General features: G+C 48.9%; 1 protein-coding gene across 1 annotated transcript in view; it reads left to right on the top strand.

Moving 5' to 3' along the window:
- Window positions 1–17,869, top strand: part of ELP3 (elongator acetyltransferase complex subunit 3) — a 107,208-nt gene that overhangs the window by 10,500 nt on the left and 78,839 nt on the right. The window contains exon 7 of the mRNA XM_053383811.1: window positions 1,644–1,798. Coding sequence (XP_053239786.1) covers window positions 1,644–1,798 — 155 coding nt within the window. The remainder of the gene's footprint in view (window positions 1–1,643; window positions 1,799–17,869) is intronic.

Here is a 17,869-nt window from a genome sequence, read left to right as displayed (position 1 = left end):
AAGGGGCTCCTAGCCACTGCATCAACCTGCTTATAAAAAAATCAGAGCTAGAGCAAACACTGCTTCAGAAAAAGGACATAAATGTTTTGTACTATAAAAAATGCACATTGTGCCAATAACGGGATACTCCCAGTGATTCCTTAACCTTCTCCCATGGTGAGGCCGCTCTTAGAGGTGTTGTCCAAAGCAGCATACGAAAAAGGAAGCCTTTCTTTTTTAAAAACATCTCACCGTGGTGGAACAAGGAGACTGGAATGTGTGAAAGAGCCAGGCGCTTCTGGTGAAATCTTGGGATTCCCTTGTCAGCCTTTCGTTTTCTTCTCTGTGCAGCTGGATCTCCCTTGCAGGCTAAGTTTGACATGTGGATGGAACTGGCCACACCTGTCAATCCATCTGATGTTGCAATAACGTTAGGGGGCCTCTCTTTCTTTCAGGGGTCTTGCCAAATGCTTTGCAAAGCATACAATAGTGCTTTGCAAGGGACTTAGCAAGAATGATAGAATTGTAGAGTGGGAAGGGAAACCGAGGTTTATCTTAGCTTCAGGAATTGCAGCTAAGGAATCCCTGACAGATGGCCTTCCAACCTCTGTTTAAAAACTTCCAATGAAGGAGAGTCCAGCACCTTCCAGGGTTGTCCTGATTTCCAGGTCTTCTGAAGCCCCTTTCAAAGAGTTTCGATTTCTGGGAATGGAGTTGAGAGACGACCTAACCTGGGGAGAAAACAGTAAAGACCTGATGAAGAGAGCACAGCAGAGGTTATATTTTCTGAGAATCCTCCGGAAAAATAATCTCTCAAAGGACCTGTTGATGGCATTTTACCACTGTACTGTTGAAAGTGCATTAACTTACGGTCTGTGTGTGTGGTTTGGGAGCTGCACGGTCAGGGGAAAAACAATGCTGTCCAGGGTTGTAAAGACTGCGGAGAGAATAATTGGGTGCACTCTTCCCACCTTGGATCAAATCTACGCTTCCAGGTGCCATAAGAAAGCTGCAGAGATAGCGCAGGATAGTGCACACCCCGGAAATGATCTCTTTCAGCTTTTGCCTTCTGGAAGAAGGTACAGGGTTATAAAGACTAGGATTAGCCGCCCGAGAAACAGTTTCTATCCAAATGCGATTTTGGTTTTAAACGCAGTGTATTGTAGTCTCTATGGGAGTATATTGTATTTAATTATGGGGTATCTTTTTAGGGGGTCAGCCAGGCTGGGATAGCAGGTTTGTTGGTTTTTGAATGTCTGCTGTAGATTTTTTCAATTTTCTTGTTCTGTATGGGACAATGACAATAAAGATTATCGTATCGTATACTTTGAAGTGCTTTTCAGGCACCCCTCATGGATGACGGTCCCTGCAAAAACACCCTTTCAGCTGAGCCAGGTTTTTACTTGCCCCATACCTGTCGTATCTGTCATATATGATGTCAGCTGTAGGGTGTGTCTTGGCCAAAATAGCCTCAGGAGCCAAATGGAGAGACCTGGGTGCCCAGCAATTGCTTTTCCCTCCAGGAGTTGCCCAGAGTGACAGGAGCAACGCAGTCAGATGGGCAGGGCACAAATAATAAATAAAAATTATTATTTCAGCTTCTGCATCTCCCCATCTTCCGAAAGGCACAGAGGCAGCTGTCTCATATGTTCATCTTTTTGCAGCTGAAGCAGTTGGGTCACAGTGTGGACAAAGTGGAGTTCATTGTGATGGGAGGGACGTTCATGGCACTTCCCGAAGAATACCGGGATTATTTTATCCGCAACTTGCATGACGCTTTATCGGGCCACACCTCCAACAACGTGGCAGAGGCTGTCAGGTAAGGTGCCCCCCCAGTTGCAGGCTCTGAATGGCTGTTCTCGTTTTTTGTGTGGTTGGCTTGGTTTTGTTGCATCGGGAAGCTACGCAGCGTAAGGAGCTGCGTAAGGCAGCCTTCGTCAGCCTGGTGTCCTTCCGATGTTTCGGGGCTGGGCTTCCAACTCCCATCAGCTCTGGCCAGCATGGCCAATGGTGAGGGATGATGGGAGTTGTAGTCCAGAACATCTGGAGAAGCACACTGGATGTGTGCTAAGTCCTTACCTGTATTCATTGTATACATACGATTGTGTATCATCCGACCCGTCTACTGCAATCATTAAGTTTGCAGATGACACCACCACAGTGGGTTTAATAACAGGTGGAGACGAATCAGCGTATAGAGGGGAGGTCCAAAAAATATCTACATGGTGCCTAGGGAACAACTTGCACCTTAATATCAGCAAGAAAAATGAGATGGTGTTGGACTTTTGGAGGAAGAGAGGAGAACTAGCCCCGCTGTACATCGGGGAGGGCTGTGTGGAGAGAGTCTCTCCCTTTAAATTCCTAGTTTATCTCAGTGAAGACCTTACTTGGAAAATCAATACAATCCAGGTGGTTAAGAAAGCCCAACAGAGACTCCATCTCCTCAGAGTCTTGCAGAAGAACGATGTCAATCAACATTTGATGATCTCCTTCTACCGGTCAACAATAGAAAGTGTCCTTTCATACTGCATCACAGTGTGGTACGCTGGTTTGACATCATCTGATAGGTAGTGCCTACAGAGGGTAGTGAATACAGCACAAGATATTATGGGCTGTCCCGTGAATCCGCTGGATGAAATAGCGGAAGAACATTGCCTCAGGAGAGTGAGGAAAATTCTCAGGGATGATTCACACCCTGGCTGGCACTTTCTTGATCTCCTGCCCTCGGGCAGAAAATATAGAAGCAGGATTAGTCGCACCAACAGGGTAAAGAGCAGCTTCTATCCGTGGGCTGTTAGGCTGCTGAATGAAAAGATAACAACAGGGCAACTGACTTTCGGGTTTGGTGGGTGTGCGTCAGTAAACGAGGGGAATTAAGACTAAGAGATCTGAGTGTGGGGTGCTGGTGTAATCTCACTGTATACAAATTGTACAAGTGACAACAAAGTATTTCAATTTCACTAGGCTGGTGAAGGCTGGCCAAAAAGGTTCATTGGCAAAGATTTATCAAGCTGTTTGGAATGAACCTTCCAGTACTGAATTGGTTTTTCTCTGAGATGATTTTTCGGAAGCTTATTGGATAGTGGAAGTTGGGGTTACCTGGTACAGAGGACTGTGCCTCTCTGATAGTTGTGCAGGGGTGGGATTTGGGCACATGTGGAAGAAGCATTTGAGGAGTGTATCGTTAAAGCTCTGGGTTGCATCCAGCATTAGTCCTACTTAAGAGTAGACCCATTGAAGTGATAAAATGTGAAGTTTTTTATGGTTAAAGTAAATGTGGGGGGGGGGGAGATGGTTAGAAATTATGATATATATAAACTGCTAAAGATGAAGTAAAATGAAAATCAGATAGGTGGGACTTGGGGAAGCCCACTTAACAATGTTTAGAAAAGTAAGGATATGGCAAGAATTTGTTTGTATTGTTTTTCTTTTCTGTTTGTGTTTTTTTATTTGTGTTATAAAGTGAATAAAAAAAAAAGAGTAGACCCATTGAAATGAGCCCAACTGTCTGCTCACTGAACCAGCCAGGCTTCAGTAGCCACAAATCTTTCTGCGCAATGATAAAGATCAAGAAAAATCAGGCACAGTGTTTAGCCTAAGTTTTTGATAGGGCTCTTCCTCTGGAGGGCAGCAAATACTTGAAATATCCCTTTACATATTTTCCCGTTCCGTTCACTGATGTTGCTTGCTTGAGGCGCCTCCTCATATTATGCTGCTGTTCAGGAGTGAGATGGCACTCCCGCACCCCCCATTAGTCATTTCAGTGTCTGCAAGCATGCAGCAAAAGTATTGTCTGGTGAGTAGCCCACGCCACTGGCTGTGTGGTGCTGCACTGAACTGACATGTTGCAGACTGGTCTCTCCCATTCACAGGTCTAATTCACAGGCAACCTCTGGCCCTAATTGGCCGCACCAGGCCTCTCTGTTAGCCCATGAGGCCATTTTGGCCAAGCCACGTCCACCTGCCCTACACCTGACATCACATTGAGTGTGGGGAAAATACAGATCCGGCTGGCCTCCAAAAACAAGGTTGTGGGTGCTGCTGACCACCTGACTGGTGGCATCTGCCAAAGCTGGAGCTTGCATAGAACACTGCACGGTGCTTTGAAGCCCCAGCTGATTGTTGGGGCTTCAAAGCACCGCATGGGGGGAAACAGCTCCTGGAAGATGTCACTGTGATGTGTGATGATTGACAGGAGGGTGGCCCTACCCATCTGTCACGCTTGGCCCTCAGAAGGGTAAGGAGAATCAGGATCCAGCCGGGGGGGGGGCTGATCAAGTGGAACGTGTCTATTAATTTCAGTGGGTCTGTGCAATGATTAATGTTGGATACAGCCTCAAATAAAAATGTCCCTGGCTTTCTCCCTAGACCAGGAATTTGGAATCAGTAGCCTGGATCCACCCCACCTCCACTGCCCAACGGGCAGTTTGGCAGGTGGGTAAGGGTGTTCACCTGTCAATCACCTCATGCCATTACAGCTTCAGAGGAGCTCACGTTGTACTTTTGGTGTTTCGCTTCTGCTTTGTCTTACTGATTTTATTTATTCAGTTATAAAAAAATATTTATGTACCGCTATGTCTTAAGATAAAATAAAATAAGGGATGCGGGTGGCGCTGTGGGTTAAACCACAGAGCCTAGGACTTGCCAATCAGAAGGTTGGCGGTTTGAGTCCCTGCAACGAGGTGAGCTCCCGTTGCTCGGTCCCTGCTCCTGCCCACCTAGCAGTTCGAAAGCACGTCAAAGTGCAAGTAGATAAATAGGTACCATTCTTGCGGGAAGGTAAACGGTGTTTCCGTGTGCTGCTCTGGTTCGCCAGAAGCGTCTTAGTCATGCTGGCCACATGACCCGGAAGCTGTACGCCGGCTCCCTCGGCCAATAAAGCGAGATGAGCACTGCAACCTCAGAGTCGGTCACGACTGGACCTTATGGTCAGGGGTCCCTTTACCTTTACCTTTATGTCCTAAGAAACACACAAAGCAATAAAACACAAAGGCCATGCGATAAAAACCACAAAAAGCTTAAAAACAGGCATCACTCAACCATTGTGGGAGAACGTACCCCTAATTGCCTGCATAAGCCTGGTGGAAAAGAAAAGCCTAACCGTTTAAAAGTTGGAGTGGAAGGTGCCTGCAGAATCTCTAGTGGCAGGGAGTTCCACAGGACTGGGCCGGTGACAAGTTTCTTGCTGTTGAATGAGCCTCGCCAATTCAGGGAATGCCAGACGATGCTCCTGTCAATGATCACAGTGATGGAGCTCTGACATAAGGTTTAAGGTGACCCCTATTCGACACTGCTTTAATGGCTTCAGGCTGTAAAATAAATTTAAAAGCACCCAGCTGGTGGAGAGTGCGAAAGCAGGTCCCTGCCCCTTGTAAATCCTGCCCAGCCCCACACCCTGGTCAGTGTGTGTGTGTGTGTGTGGTTGTGGGGACTTCATTTGTCACCATCCGCAGGCTGCCAAGTTGTTGTTAATCTCTTTGTGGAGATGCAGAATCTCCTGGCTGCCGTGTTCCTAGGCTGGAATGGGTTCCTGCGCTCACAGAGTGATCTTGCTGCTCTGTGGACTTTCTGACAAGGTAGCAGGTAGCCAGAGCCAGTGGAAAGTTCCAGCAGGAGCTCTTTCTCCCAGGCAACATCGATACCTGGGGGAGCTGGCAGGGGTTGGGTGTTGCAGGATCCGCTCACCCAACCGCAAGGGATTTTCCTTTTGTCAAGAGCGCCTGTCACTGCTGATGAGCGAAGTTTTAATTTTATCTCTTGAGAACACAAGGCATTAAGGGGATTTCAGAACATTTCCTGGATCTCTATCAAACAAGAAGGGGGGGGGACTTGGCGATAAGGCACAGAGCAGCCCTTCGTGGGAGGACAGCTGTCTGTATGGCAGAAGAGCCATTATTCTGCTGTCGGCTCCCCCCCCCTTCATTCTTCTGGAGAAAGGCTTTCACCTGTAGGCAAAGGAATGCAAAATTCCGCTGGGGAATTGTGAAGGTTGGGGGGGGAGATGTTTGAGCCCAGAGAGGGGCTTAAATCCTAGGTGCAAATTCTCTTTATCTCTCTTTCCCCCTCTGACTCATTTCTGGCGAGGGGAGGAGACGCTGATCCCTTGTGTGACTCACCCTCTGCAAAAACGGAGCAAAGTGAAGTTGAACTTGCTGTGAAGTTGCCGGCAACTTTTGGCAAGGGAAAGGGAGAAAAGATAAAGCTGCGTTCCAATCAGGCGCTGTTCAAAGAGGCTTAAGAGGCTTCCAAACGAATTGGAAGATGGAGGGCAAATCTTTCAGCTGTGCTGGGCTTATTTTGCCGATGGGAAAGAGGCTAGAGCATGGATAGGCAAACTAAGGCCCGGGGGCCGGATCCGGCCCAGTCGCCTTCTCAATCCGGCCCGCGGACGGTCCGGGAATCAGCGTGTTTTTACATGAGTAGAATGTGTCCTTTTATTTAAAATGCATCTCTGGGTTATTTGTGGGGCATAGGAATTCATTCATCCCCCCCCCAAAAAAAAATATACGGCCCCCCACAAGGTCTGAGGGACAGTGGACTGGCCCCCTGCTGATAAAGTTTGCTGACCCCTGGGCTAGAGGACTCGCTTGTCGAAAGCTTAGTTCTGCGGTGTCCAACATATATGTGTCCCCCCCCCCGCTTCTGTAATTCAGAGGCGTGGGAAGGTGGACCCTCCTTCCTTGAAGGCTTTTAAGCAGAGGTTGGATGACCATCAGTTAGGGACCCTTTGGCTGTGATTCCAAGGGTTCCAGGGGGTTGGGCTAGATGATCTCTGGGGGTCCCTTCCAACTCGACAGTTCTGTGATTCTATTCTACCTACAGTCTTCTTGTACTTTGTTTATTGCACTTATATCCCACCTTCAAAGGAGCTCAAGGTGGGGCACACAGTTCTCCCCCCCACCCCCATTTCCCATCCTCACAACAGCCCTGTGAGGTAGGTCAGGCCGAGAGAATAACTGGCCCAAGGTCACCCAGGGAGCTTTATGGCTGAGAAAGGGGGATTTGAACCTTGGTCGCCCAGGTCCAACCACTGCGCCACACTGTCTCTCTTGGACTGCCTTTTTCGTGCCACTTCTTGCATCGCCGTTCCCTTGACGCAACTGCTGTGCTGACGGCATCTTGAAACAATATTCATTCTGCTAGTTCCGCCGCTTTCGTTTTATTATAGGTGTTAAATGGAAATGAGATGCTGCTGCTGCATTGTAATATTGTCACAAGATCCAGTATCTCCCAAGCAATTTCTTATTTTATTTTTTTTAAGGAGATGTAGGGTGTTATTTTATATCTTAGTATTTCCTGAACTCTTGATAACTTGGCCAGAATCCTTCCCCCACCACCATATTTAGATTGGAGAAGCTCTTCCACTGTTGCACTTCAAAGATGTGTCTCTGTGTCTTGTCTCTGAGTTCCCAGATCGGTATTCTGTCTTCAGGATTGCCCCAGTTGATGTTTATTTATTTGCTGTTTGGTTTTATAGCCCCACCTTTTCACCAAATGACCCTAGGGCGGGCTACAAAAATATTACAACTGAAATTGTTAAATGAAAACACAAAAGCAACCAATATTGGAATAAGAAAGATAGCTATGCAGGAGGAAGGGAGATGTCATCTCAACCAAAGAGAGCCAGTGCACTGCATTGGTAAGATCACGGTGGTCCAGTACGTGGCCAAAGGGTGCATGTGGCCCTTGAGACCTTTTTTGGTGGCCCTCGGGAACCTTTGACATCTCCCCCAAGTCTTCTTGCTGCCTTCTCAAAGCTGTGTAAATCAGGTGCTGGGTTCTGACAGGGTTCTAGGGTAGGGTTACCAGACGTCCCCGTTTCCCGGAGACAGTCACCGGATTTGCTAATAAGTCCCTGGACAAATTCCATGCCTGGATTTCATCTAATGTCCCCGGGAAACGCAGCAGCGGCAGTCTCAGCAGCCCAGAGCAGTTGGCTCTGGCTGGCTTCAGGAGCTGCTCAGAAGTCCCCATGTGATGGTAGTGCAGGGGCTCTAAACGCAGCTTCCGAGCTGCCTCCACCTTCCCTGACCCCAGCAAGCTGTGAAGGGAGGCTTCATGCTGCCTATTGGAGCAGCCTCCCAACTCCTACTTGCGTGCAAGCAGGAGTGGGGCGGGGATCTCTCAGCTGTGAAGGGAGGCTTCATGCTGCCTATCAGAGCTTGCGTGCAAGCAGAAGGGGACAGGGATCTCTCAGTTAGGCAACGGGAAGCCTCCCTTCCCAGCTGAGGGATCCCTGCCCCCTCCTGCTTGCACGCAGGTAGGAATGGGATTGGGGCTGCTCCGATGAGAAGGGAGGCATTGCGCTTCCTGAGAGATCCCTGCCCCCTCCTGCTGGCACGCAGGTAGGAATGGGATTGGGGCTGCGCTGATGGGAAGGGAGGCATCACGCTGCCCAAGCCTCACTGCCGCCGCTCAGCCCTCCTTCCATGCCTGACCCGTCGTGCACCGCTTCCCCACCACCACCACCAAAGAACCAACAATATCCGCCCTCCCTTCCCCACAGGTGGGCGGGGTTTGCGGCACCAAGCGAGGCTCACCTGGGCGGGTGCCACCCACCTGCCTGAGCTGGCCTTTGACCCGCCCCCGGCCAGGGAGGACAATGGACAGCCGGCCGGGGGTGGGCCTAAGGCCAAAGGAAAAGAGGCTGACTCCTGGGCTCAAGCCTCTTTTGCTGCTCTTCCTTCTGGGATCTGCCCAGGGGCTGCCCAGGCTCATGGAGAAAGGAGATAGAAGCCTCGGATGAAGGGGAAACGTGGCTGTTGAGGTCAAGGCGGCGACCGCCCCTCTGCCACCGCCATCGCTGCAGCATCAGTGTCCCAAACGTGTAGTATTTATTTTTTAAAGTGTCCCCGGATTCATTGAAAAAATCTGGTGACCTTATCCTAGGGACCTCCATCCTCCTATCAGAGCTCCGTGCCTCCTTCCCAAAACCCTGCACCTCGCTTACCTGGCGTTGGGAAGGCAGCACAAGGTGTGGCATGGATGGCATCATATTTTGGCCTCGCACTGTGTCCTTCAGGTTCCGTGTCAAAGTCCTCTTGCAGCACACTTAGTATGGAAGGTTGGTCTGCCTGGGTTGGAGTGTTGGACTAGGACCTGGGTGAGTGCAGGGATCAAATCCCTCTCAACCTCACCTGCCTTGAAGGGTTGTTGTGGGATTAAATGAGGGGGAGAACCAAGTATGCCACCTTGGGCTCCTTCTGGAAAAGGTGGGTTCGTAATGCACTGGAAGCAGCTGATGGGCATTGTAGTCCAGAACATCTGGAGGGCACCAGGTTGGTGAATTCTGATTGTAAGCAACCTGTCATCCTGGAGGAACTCATTTCTAGTTCTGAATTGCCACCATCTTCAGTGGGATGACTTAGGAGTAAGTTGAAAGAGGATGAACTGACTGCCAGCAAGATTAGAAGCTATTGATCTGTCTCTCCCCTTTACGCATTTCTTTTTGTGGTGTTTAACAATAAATCATGTTTTGAACAATCAGAGAGCTGCTGTTAATGGATGCAGTTCAGTTCTTGAGAAGACGACGGGAGTGGCTTAATCGAGAACTTTAGCAAAGGGCTGTGCAGACCCAAAGAAGCTGAGATTCCTTTATACATATAGATATGGCTCATCCAGTGTTGGTATCAAGGTAACTGCCTCTGAGTCCTTAATGGATGCAGTTATGCTCAGACTCTCCTCCCCATCTATGAAATATAGAGACGTAGTCAAACCAGGGAATTCTCCCTCAGGAGGCAGGGATGGCCACCAAGCTTGACTTTAAAAGAGTAGACAAATTCATGGAGGAGAAGAGGTCTAGCGATGACTGCTAGTCACAAGGGCTGTTCTCTGTCTCCACAGCCAGAAGCAGAAATGCTTCTGAAACCCAATTGCTGTAAATCAGAAGAGGGGGGAGGTCTCTTGTGCTCATGTGCTGCTCCTTGGTTTCCCACAGGCATATGGTTGGCCAATTTGAGAACAGCATACTGCATTACAGTAAATGGACCATTGGCCTGATCCAGCAGGCTCTGGAATCCATTGGTCTTTTTAGCTCAGTGTTGTCTTGTTAACAGAGAAATCTGAGGGCTCCCTCGGACAGAAAACAAGGACACCAGCCAAGAATACCAGAGCAAAACACCACCCAGGAGGCTTGGTCTTTATTGAAGACTGTCGCAACAGGACTCCCACCGGCCACAAGGTGGAACAAGATGGAAGCCCCAAACAAAAGAGAACCCAAACTTTTATTAGCTGCTAATCCCCATGTTACTCCCCCCAAACTACATCATGGTTACATCATGAAAGGGGAGGTCTGGTGGCAGTAATCTGAGCATCCTGGACCCTGCCCCATGGTTCCCCTTACCCTCCACCAAACATCCATCAAGTGTAACAAAAGAGATATTTACATTTCCCTGTTTCTCAGCCAAGTTCATCACACCCTTTTGTCTTCATCTTGGTTTGGAATGGCTACCTGCCTGGCACTCAGGTATCAGGATGCCAGGAAGCAGAGGGGCTGCTGAGTAGCTGAGCTCACATGTCTATATGAATTTCAGAAGTTTTCCCAGTGAGCCAGTACATAGATACATTGATCAGTGAATTCTTACATTTGGTATTGTGCAGCAGAGGCCCTTTGAATAGATAGGAAGAAACTGTGATAAAGTGTTTTGTGGGGACAAGTCATAGAAGTCACAAAAGTGATTGTGCTGGTTTTGGTAGGGGGGCTGCATGTGCATGATATCTGCTGGAGGGGCAACCCCCCACCCTATACATAAATTCCTGCAACAGTCTACAATGACTGGTGATGGTTCTCCAGGATTTCAGGCAGGGGTCTCCCCCAGCCCTACCAAAAGACGCCATTGTGGATTGAACTTGGGACTGACTTCCTGCAAAGTAGATGCTCTGGCGCTGAGAATCTGTGGCCCTCCAGATGTTGCTGGACTCCTGTTCCTGGCCTTTGGGGATGTTGGCAGGGGACGTGTGGCCCGCAGGCTCCCCATCCCTGGTTAACACTGACAGACAGAAGTTCTCCAGGGTGTCAGGCAGGCATCTCGCCCTAGCCCTACCTGAAGAGACCATCAGGGATTGAGCCTGGCACCTCCCGCATGCCGTGCCGATGCTCTAACCACTGAACTACAGCCCCACCCCCATGCAAGAATAAAAGTCCACTTGTCAAAATTGGTCTCTTCATTGTCGTCTGTGCTGCATTGGAACAGCTCACTGCAAATATTTGCACCTGGTAAACATTTGTTCATGTGCAGCTGGCGAAACAAAAATAGGGAAGGTGTGAGTCACCAGTAGAGGTGATGCTGAAATGGAGGGTTGACCTCTGACCATTCAGCGCCTGGGTTTGCTCTTGACATTTTGATGGAGCAAAAGCAATTCTCTTACCTTTCAACAGAGGTGTGTTGGATTGAATTGCCTTTCCCCATGATTTTAGGCACACATTTACATTTCTATCAGTGTACTACATCCTTTCTCAAGCCCATTATGAGCATTTTAAAATATAAATTCTTCAAGATGTGAATTGAATCATGGTCCAGTATGTTGTTTGCAACAGCAGGTGGATGGAGTTCTTGAGCTGACTGTTGGAAAACTCAGGACAGAGAAAATAAAGTCCTCCTTCACACATAGTGTGAATAAACTGTGGAACTCCCTCCCACAGGAGCCAGTGATGGGTGGCTATGCTCTGTCCACACAGTTGGAAGCAGCAATGCTACTGAATGCCAGTTTCTGGAAACCACCGCAGGGGCGAGTGCTCTTGTGCTCAAATCCTCTTGTGGGTTTTCCACAATGGGCATCTGGTTGGCCATTGTGAGAAGAGGATGTTGAACTACATGGCTGCTGGCCTGACTCTTCAGGCTCTTCTTAAGAACCTTAAGGATTCTTATGAACATGTGTGTTCTTACGAACACTAAGGAATGGGCTGTGAAAAAGCCAGTGTCTATGCCATGTGATCTCTCTTGGCATCTGATATGCAAGGAGGCTGCTTCTTCTTTGGCGATCCCTCGTAGCCGAGTGAGATTGTCTTCCATAAACATGGTCTTAACAATGAGTCCGTAAGTGACTATGGAGGCCAATTCTGGATCCACACGTCCTTCCACAGTGGGGACATAGGTTTCCGGGCAGGAGCTGATCACGGTGTGGATTTGCCAAGCATGCCTTCCTCTTAGCACATTTCTCCCTTGCGTCCTGAGTTCGAGTGTCTTCAAAGCCCATGACGCCTTTGGTAAAGGCCATTCTCCAATTGCAGCACTGTCGCAGGCCAGCATTTCCCAGTTGTCAGTGTTTATAGTACATTTTTTTAGATTTGCCTTGAGACAGTCTTTAAACCTCTTTTGCTGACCACCAGCATTACGCTTTCCATTTTAAAGTTAGGAATAGAATAGTTGCTTTGGAAGAATCTTCAGGCATCTGCACAACATGACCAGTCCAACAAAGTTGATGTTGAAGAATCATTGCTTCAACACTAGTGAACTTTGTTTCTTCCAGTACACTGGCATTAGTTCGCCTGTCTTCCCAAGTGATGCAAGGAGGCACCATTGGTCAGCAATGGAACACGTGCCTCTGATGCAGGAGGCCCCCTGGACGCAATGATCTTGGGGAGCCAGTCCTCTGCCTGTGGCCCCAAAGGGCTGCTCTCAAGCCCTGGGCTAGTCATATAAGAAGAGCCTGCTGGATCAGGCCAATGGCCCATCTAAACCAGCATCCTGTTATCACAGTGGCCAACCTGTTATCCAAATGGGAAGTCCACAAGCAGGACCTGAGTACAAGAACACGTTCTTCCCCTTGTCGTTTCCAGCAACTAGTATTCATAAGCATCTGACAGTGGAGACAGAGCAGAGCCATCATGACTTGTTATTGTTTAGTCGTTTAGTCGTGTCCGACTCTTCGTGACCCTCTGGACCAGAGCACGCCAGGCACTCCTGTCTTCCACTGCCTCCCGCAGTTTGGTCAAACTCATGCTGGTTGCTTCAAGAACACTGTCCCACCATCTCGTCCTCTGCCGTCCCCTTCTCCTTGTGCCCTCCATCTTTCCCAACATCAGGGTCTTTTCCAGGGAGTCTTCTCTTCTCATGAGATGGCCAAAGTCTTGGAGCCTCAGCTTCAGGATCTGTCCTTCAAGTGAGCACTCAGGGCTGAATTCCTTCAGAATGGACAGGTTTGATCTTCTTGCAGTCCATGGGACTCTCAAGAGTCTCCTCCAGCACCAGAATTCAGAAGCATCAATTCTTCAGCGATCAGCCTTCTTTATGGTCCGGCTCTCACTTCCATACATCACTACTGGGAAAACCATAGCTTTAACTATACGGACCGTTGTTGGCAAGGTGATGACTACCTTCCATGAATTGGTCTCGTTTTCTTTTTAAGCCATTAGGGCATCGGGCTGGCCACTGTGTGAAAGGGGATGCTAGGCTCTGTTTGGCCTGATCTGGCCCCTGCAGGGCTCTGCTTATCTTCTTACTTCACACCCACCTCACGTTGTCCATGCCAGCCCCCATCATGCAGACAGCAGGTTAAACTTCTGACACCTGCAGGGGATTGCCAGGTGGGAGGTACTCGTGGAATGTGATCAAGCCTGTTTTTGCACTATGCTAAGAACCAAAGGCAGCTGATTGTAGCACAGATCATTTTAAAAGACTCTGCTGCGGCAGCTGTGAAGAAATTATTCTTAGCTGCTCTTGCATCTGCCTGTCTTGGCTGGTCAAAGCCACTTGAGAGGAAAAGCAGAGTCCTTTCTTGGTTACACTTATTAATGGGATAAAACCCTGAATAAATTGGCAATGATTCCAGTTCTTAACTCCAAAAAACATGTAACTGGGTGGTGTTATATTTGCAGGGAGATGATCAGGCAGCCAAAAGCTCAGAATGAGCTCAGGCTTGTGAGAGGGGTTACAAATAATTTTTAAAAGTTTATTTGGCTCTGCTTGAAGCAAGAAGCGATAGGAAGAACAAGCAAGTGGTAGGTCCTCTGCATGGAGAAGATGGATAAATACTATTGGGTGACAGAGAGAAGGTGGAACTGCTCAGCACCTACCGTATTTTTCACCCTATAGGACGCACTTTTCCCCCTCCAAAAATGAAGGGGAAATGTGTGTGCGTCCTATGGGGCAAATGCAGGCTCTCCAGGCTTCAGGAAGCTATCCACAAGCCTTGCGAGCAGCAGCCTGCAGCCCGAAGCACGGGGCGCGCTCCGGAGCACACCTCGGGCTTCGGGCAAATGTCCCAAGGCTTGCGGATAGCAGCCTGTTCTGGGGGCTGGGGACGGGGGAAGCTCGGGCTTCCCCTGCCCCAGCCCCGCGGCTGGGGGGGGGGAAATAAATTTTTATTTAAATAAAAATTTATTTCCCCCCCAAAAAACTAGGTGCGCCCTATGGGCCAGTGCGCCCTATAGGGCAAAAAATACAGTACTTTGCCTCTGTCTTTACCCAAAAGGAAAGTGATGCCCAACCTGGTGATCATGTGGTGTAAGGAGGGAGCTGCAGCCCAAGATAGGGAAAGAGGTAGTGATGGAAAACCTAGTTACTTTTAAATGAGTTCAAATCTCCAGGGCCTGATGAGCTGCATCCAGGAGTACTAAAGGAGCCTCTGGATGTAATCTCAGAGCCTCGGTCTATAATCTTGGAGAACAGGTGAGGTTCCTGTGGACTGGAGGTGGGCAAATGTTGTCAAAAGGGGGGGGGGGGAGAAGACCCAGGTAGCTAGTGACTGGTCAGCTTGACACTGATACCAGGAAAAGTCCTACAACAGATAAACAATTGCTCTGCAAGCGCTTAGAAAAGGACCCAGCATAGGTTTCTCCAAAACAAGTCATGCCAGACAAATCACATTTCTTTTTTTGGTGGAGTTACAAGTTTGGTGGATCAGGGGGAGGCTGTGGACATAGTGTATCTTTAAAGCCCTAAACATCCTTGGTCCAGTATACCTGATGGAGCGTCCCCACCTCTGTCATTCTGCCCGGACACTGAGGTCCAGCGCCGAGGGCCTTCTGGCGGTTCCCTCGCTGCGAGAAGCCAAGTTACAGGGAACGCCCTCCTACCAGATGTCAAAGAGAAAAATAACTACCAAACTTTTAGAAGACATCTGAATGCAGCCCTGTTTACGGAAGCTTTTAATGTTTAATAGGTTATTGTATTTTAGTGTTTTGTTGGAAGCCGCCCAGAGTGGCTGGGGAAACCCAGCCAGATGGGCGGGGTATAAATAAATTGTTATTATTATCATTATCATCATCATCATCATCATCATCATCATCTTGATTTTAGTAAGGCAGTCTGGGCCTGGAGATGGATGACGGAGGACACAGGGGTACCTGTTTTACCTTGTCAGCACAAGCGTTGATTTTACTTAATGCCAAACTCACAAAGGTCTTGCTTGGCAAGACCTGCCAAGTCCTGAAGTTGTATCTGCAACATGACTTGAGTAGCTTTGTTTAATTGCTAGTGAAGAGGTTGCTGAAGATGGTAATGGGCAGGTGCATATAATCAGGTCCTGTTTTGACCTGCGGGTGCTGGACAAGGTCCTCTGAAGCCTGCCTGTGATGTGTGGGTGGATGGATGGCAGCCAGCAGCAGCAGGTGGCACTTAACTGGCAGTCTGTAGCCAGAGAGGGTAGCAGAGTGCTCTGGAGCCACCTCCACAGAGAAGGGGCAGGGAGGGGGGCAGACAGACAGACAAGCTTGGGTCAGACACAGATCTACCAGACCATGGATAGTTCCAACAGGCTGTGAAGACTCCTGGCTCCAGCCCTGCTTCAGAAGAGCTCCAGGCACTGAAAAGAAAGCTATTGCAATTCTAGGCTGCATCAACAGAAGTTGAGTGTCCAGAGTAAGGGAAGCAATGGTCCCACTCTATTCTGCCTTGGTCAGACCACACCTGTGTCCAGTTCTGGGCACCACAATTTAAGAAGGATATTGACAAGGTGGAAAGTGTGCAGATGACAAGACAGCTGTAAGAAGTGTTTGACAGTGGAATGGGCTACTATGGGAGGTGGTGGGTTCTCTTTCCGTGGCGGTTTTTAAGCAGAGGTTGGGTGGCCCTCTGTCAGGGATGCTTCAGCTGTGATTTCTGTATTGCAGACTTGATGACCCTTGGGAATAAGGACATTGTTCTAAACCAGGCATGTCCAAAGTCTGGCCCGGGGGGCTTAATCCAGCCCACCGGTTGATTTAATCCGGCCCCTGTGGTAGTTTATTTCCTGGGGGGGGGGGGGAAAGGTCAACAACTTTGGTTGGCCCTCATGCATGTTCACTTCATCAAATCTGACCCTCTTTGAAAAAAGTTTGGACACCGCTGTTCTAAGCCTAACTGTGATAAACCTATGGGCCCTTCAGATACCGTATTTTTCGCTCTATAAGACGCACCAGACCACAAGACGCACCTAGTTTTTGGAGGAGGAAAACAAGAAAAAAAATATTCTGAATCTCAGAAGCCAGAACAGCAAGAGGGATCGTTGCGCAGCGAAAGCAGCAATCCCTCTTGCTGTTTTGGCTTCTGGGATAGCTGCGCAGCCTGCATTCGCTCCATAAGACGCACACACATTTCCCCTTACTTTTTAGGAGGGAAAAAGTGAGTCTTATAGAGCAAAAAATACGGTATATTATAGGATGATTAAGCACCGTGAAAGCACTCAGACCCGGTACATAGGGCAGGAGCTTAAGCGGCAACATCCTTGCTGCGCTTCTGCAAGAGAACGACCTTCCCAGCTGTTGTGTTAGCTCCACTTACCGTGACTCGCGGGGATCAAGATAGGAGTGGGAATTCTCCCTCTCCGCTTAGCTGCTGCATTTTCAGCGCACACCTTGTCTTGGGTCTTTGTCACTGCACGGCACATTTGTGTCACTGGGCATTAGGTACAGCGTGACATTCCAGCCAAGCAGGCTGGTTCTGCTAATCCTGAAACAGATGGCGATTGCAGAGTTCTTTGCCGAGATCAGCCAAACGATAGCTTCAATCAATAACGTGGGCTTTTCTGTTGTGCCGCAGCTGCCCCGGGGTTTGGAAATGGCTGCTTTTAGGAAGCCAGAATCATCTTCTGTGCCTCTCAGAAAGGGTGTTGCATAGTTGGGGAAGGTTCAAAAAGTGGCAACCAAAATGCTTGAGGGGATGGAGTGGCTCAGCCCTTCCAGGGCTCTCCAGGCCACAACTCTCCAGTCCTGCTTTGCATGGTACCTTAAACATTTTTGCCTGCCTGGGAACTGTGTCCTTGGACTCCGATAATGCTGGTGCCTTATGGCTTTGGGAAGCCCATCAGAATCCTTTCTTTTACTTCTCTGTCGATTGCCTGCGTGACAAAAGGGAGTTCAGCTATTCTGTCAGCCGTCCCTCCTTTGTCCAATTCAGTCATTAACCAGCTAACCTTAAGAGCGGCTTTCTGTATTCATTGCTCTGGCAGCTCCTTTCAGCGCCAGGAAGATCTTTTCGATTTCTTTATCTTCACAAGAACACCCTGAGATGCAGACAAAGCTGCCAAAGGGAGAGGAGGGGGCCGGTTCAGCAGAGGCATGCGTCACCGTAAATATACTACATTCAGCCTAAGTCACCTGACAAGTGCTTACACGGCAATACATTTGTTAGCCTTCAGGGTCCTGCGGGGCGCTTGGTTGCTATGGGTCCTTGTGTTCCAGCCCTGGGCAGTGGCATCACCACTGAGTCCCACTGCCCTGGCTTTGCCAGTCTTGCTACATATCGAGTGCTGGTACTCAACTGAGTGAAATAATGTAGGACACTGTTCTTCAACCTTAGCTCCCCAGATGTTGTTGGGACTACAACTCCCATCATCCTGTCTCATTGCTTGTGGGCGATGGGGTTGTAGTCCGACACCACCTGGGAACCCAAAGTTGAAGAACACACCTTTAGGATGTCAGGATGTTACTCCCTGGAAGAACCTTTGGAAACTTTGCTAGCCACGTGCTCAC

This window comes from Podarcis raffonei, chromosome 3 (assembly GCF_027172205.1).
Source record: "Podarcis raffonei isolate rPodRaf1 chromosome 3, rPodRaf1.pri, whole genome shotgun sequence".
NCBI lineage: Eukaryota > Metazoa > Chordata > Lepidosauria > Squamata > Lacertidae > Podarcis > Podarcis raffonei.
Note: the sequence above shows the minus strand (reverse complement) of the source record. Positions and strands in the feature narration are given on the sequence as shown.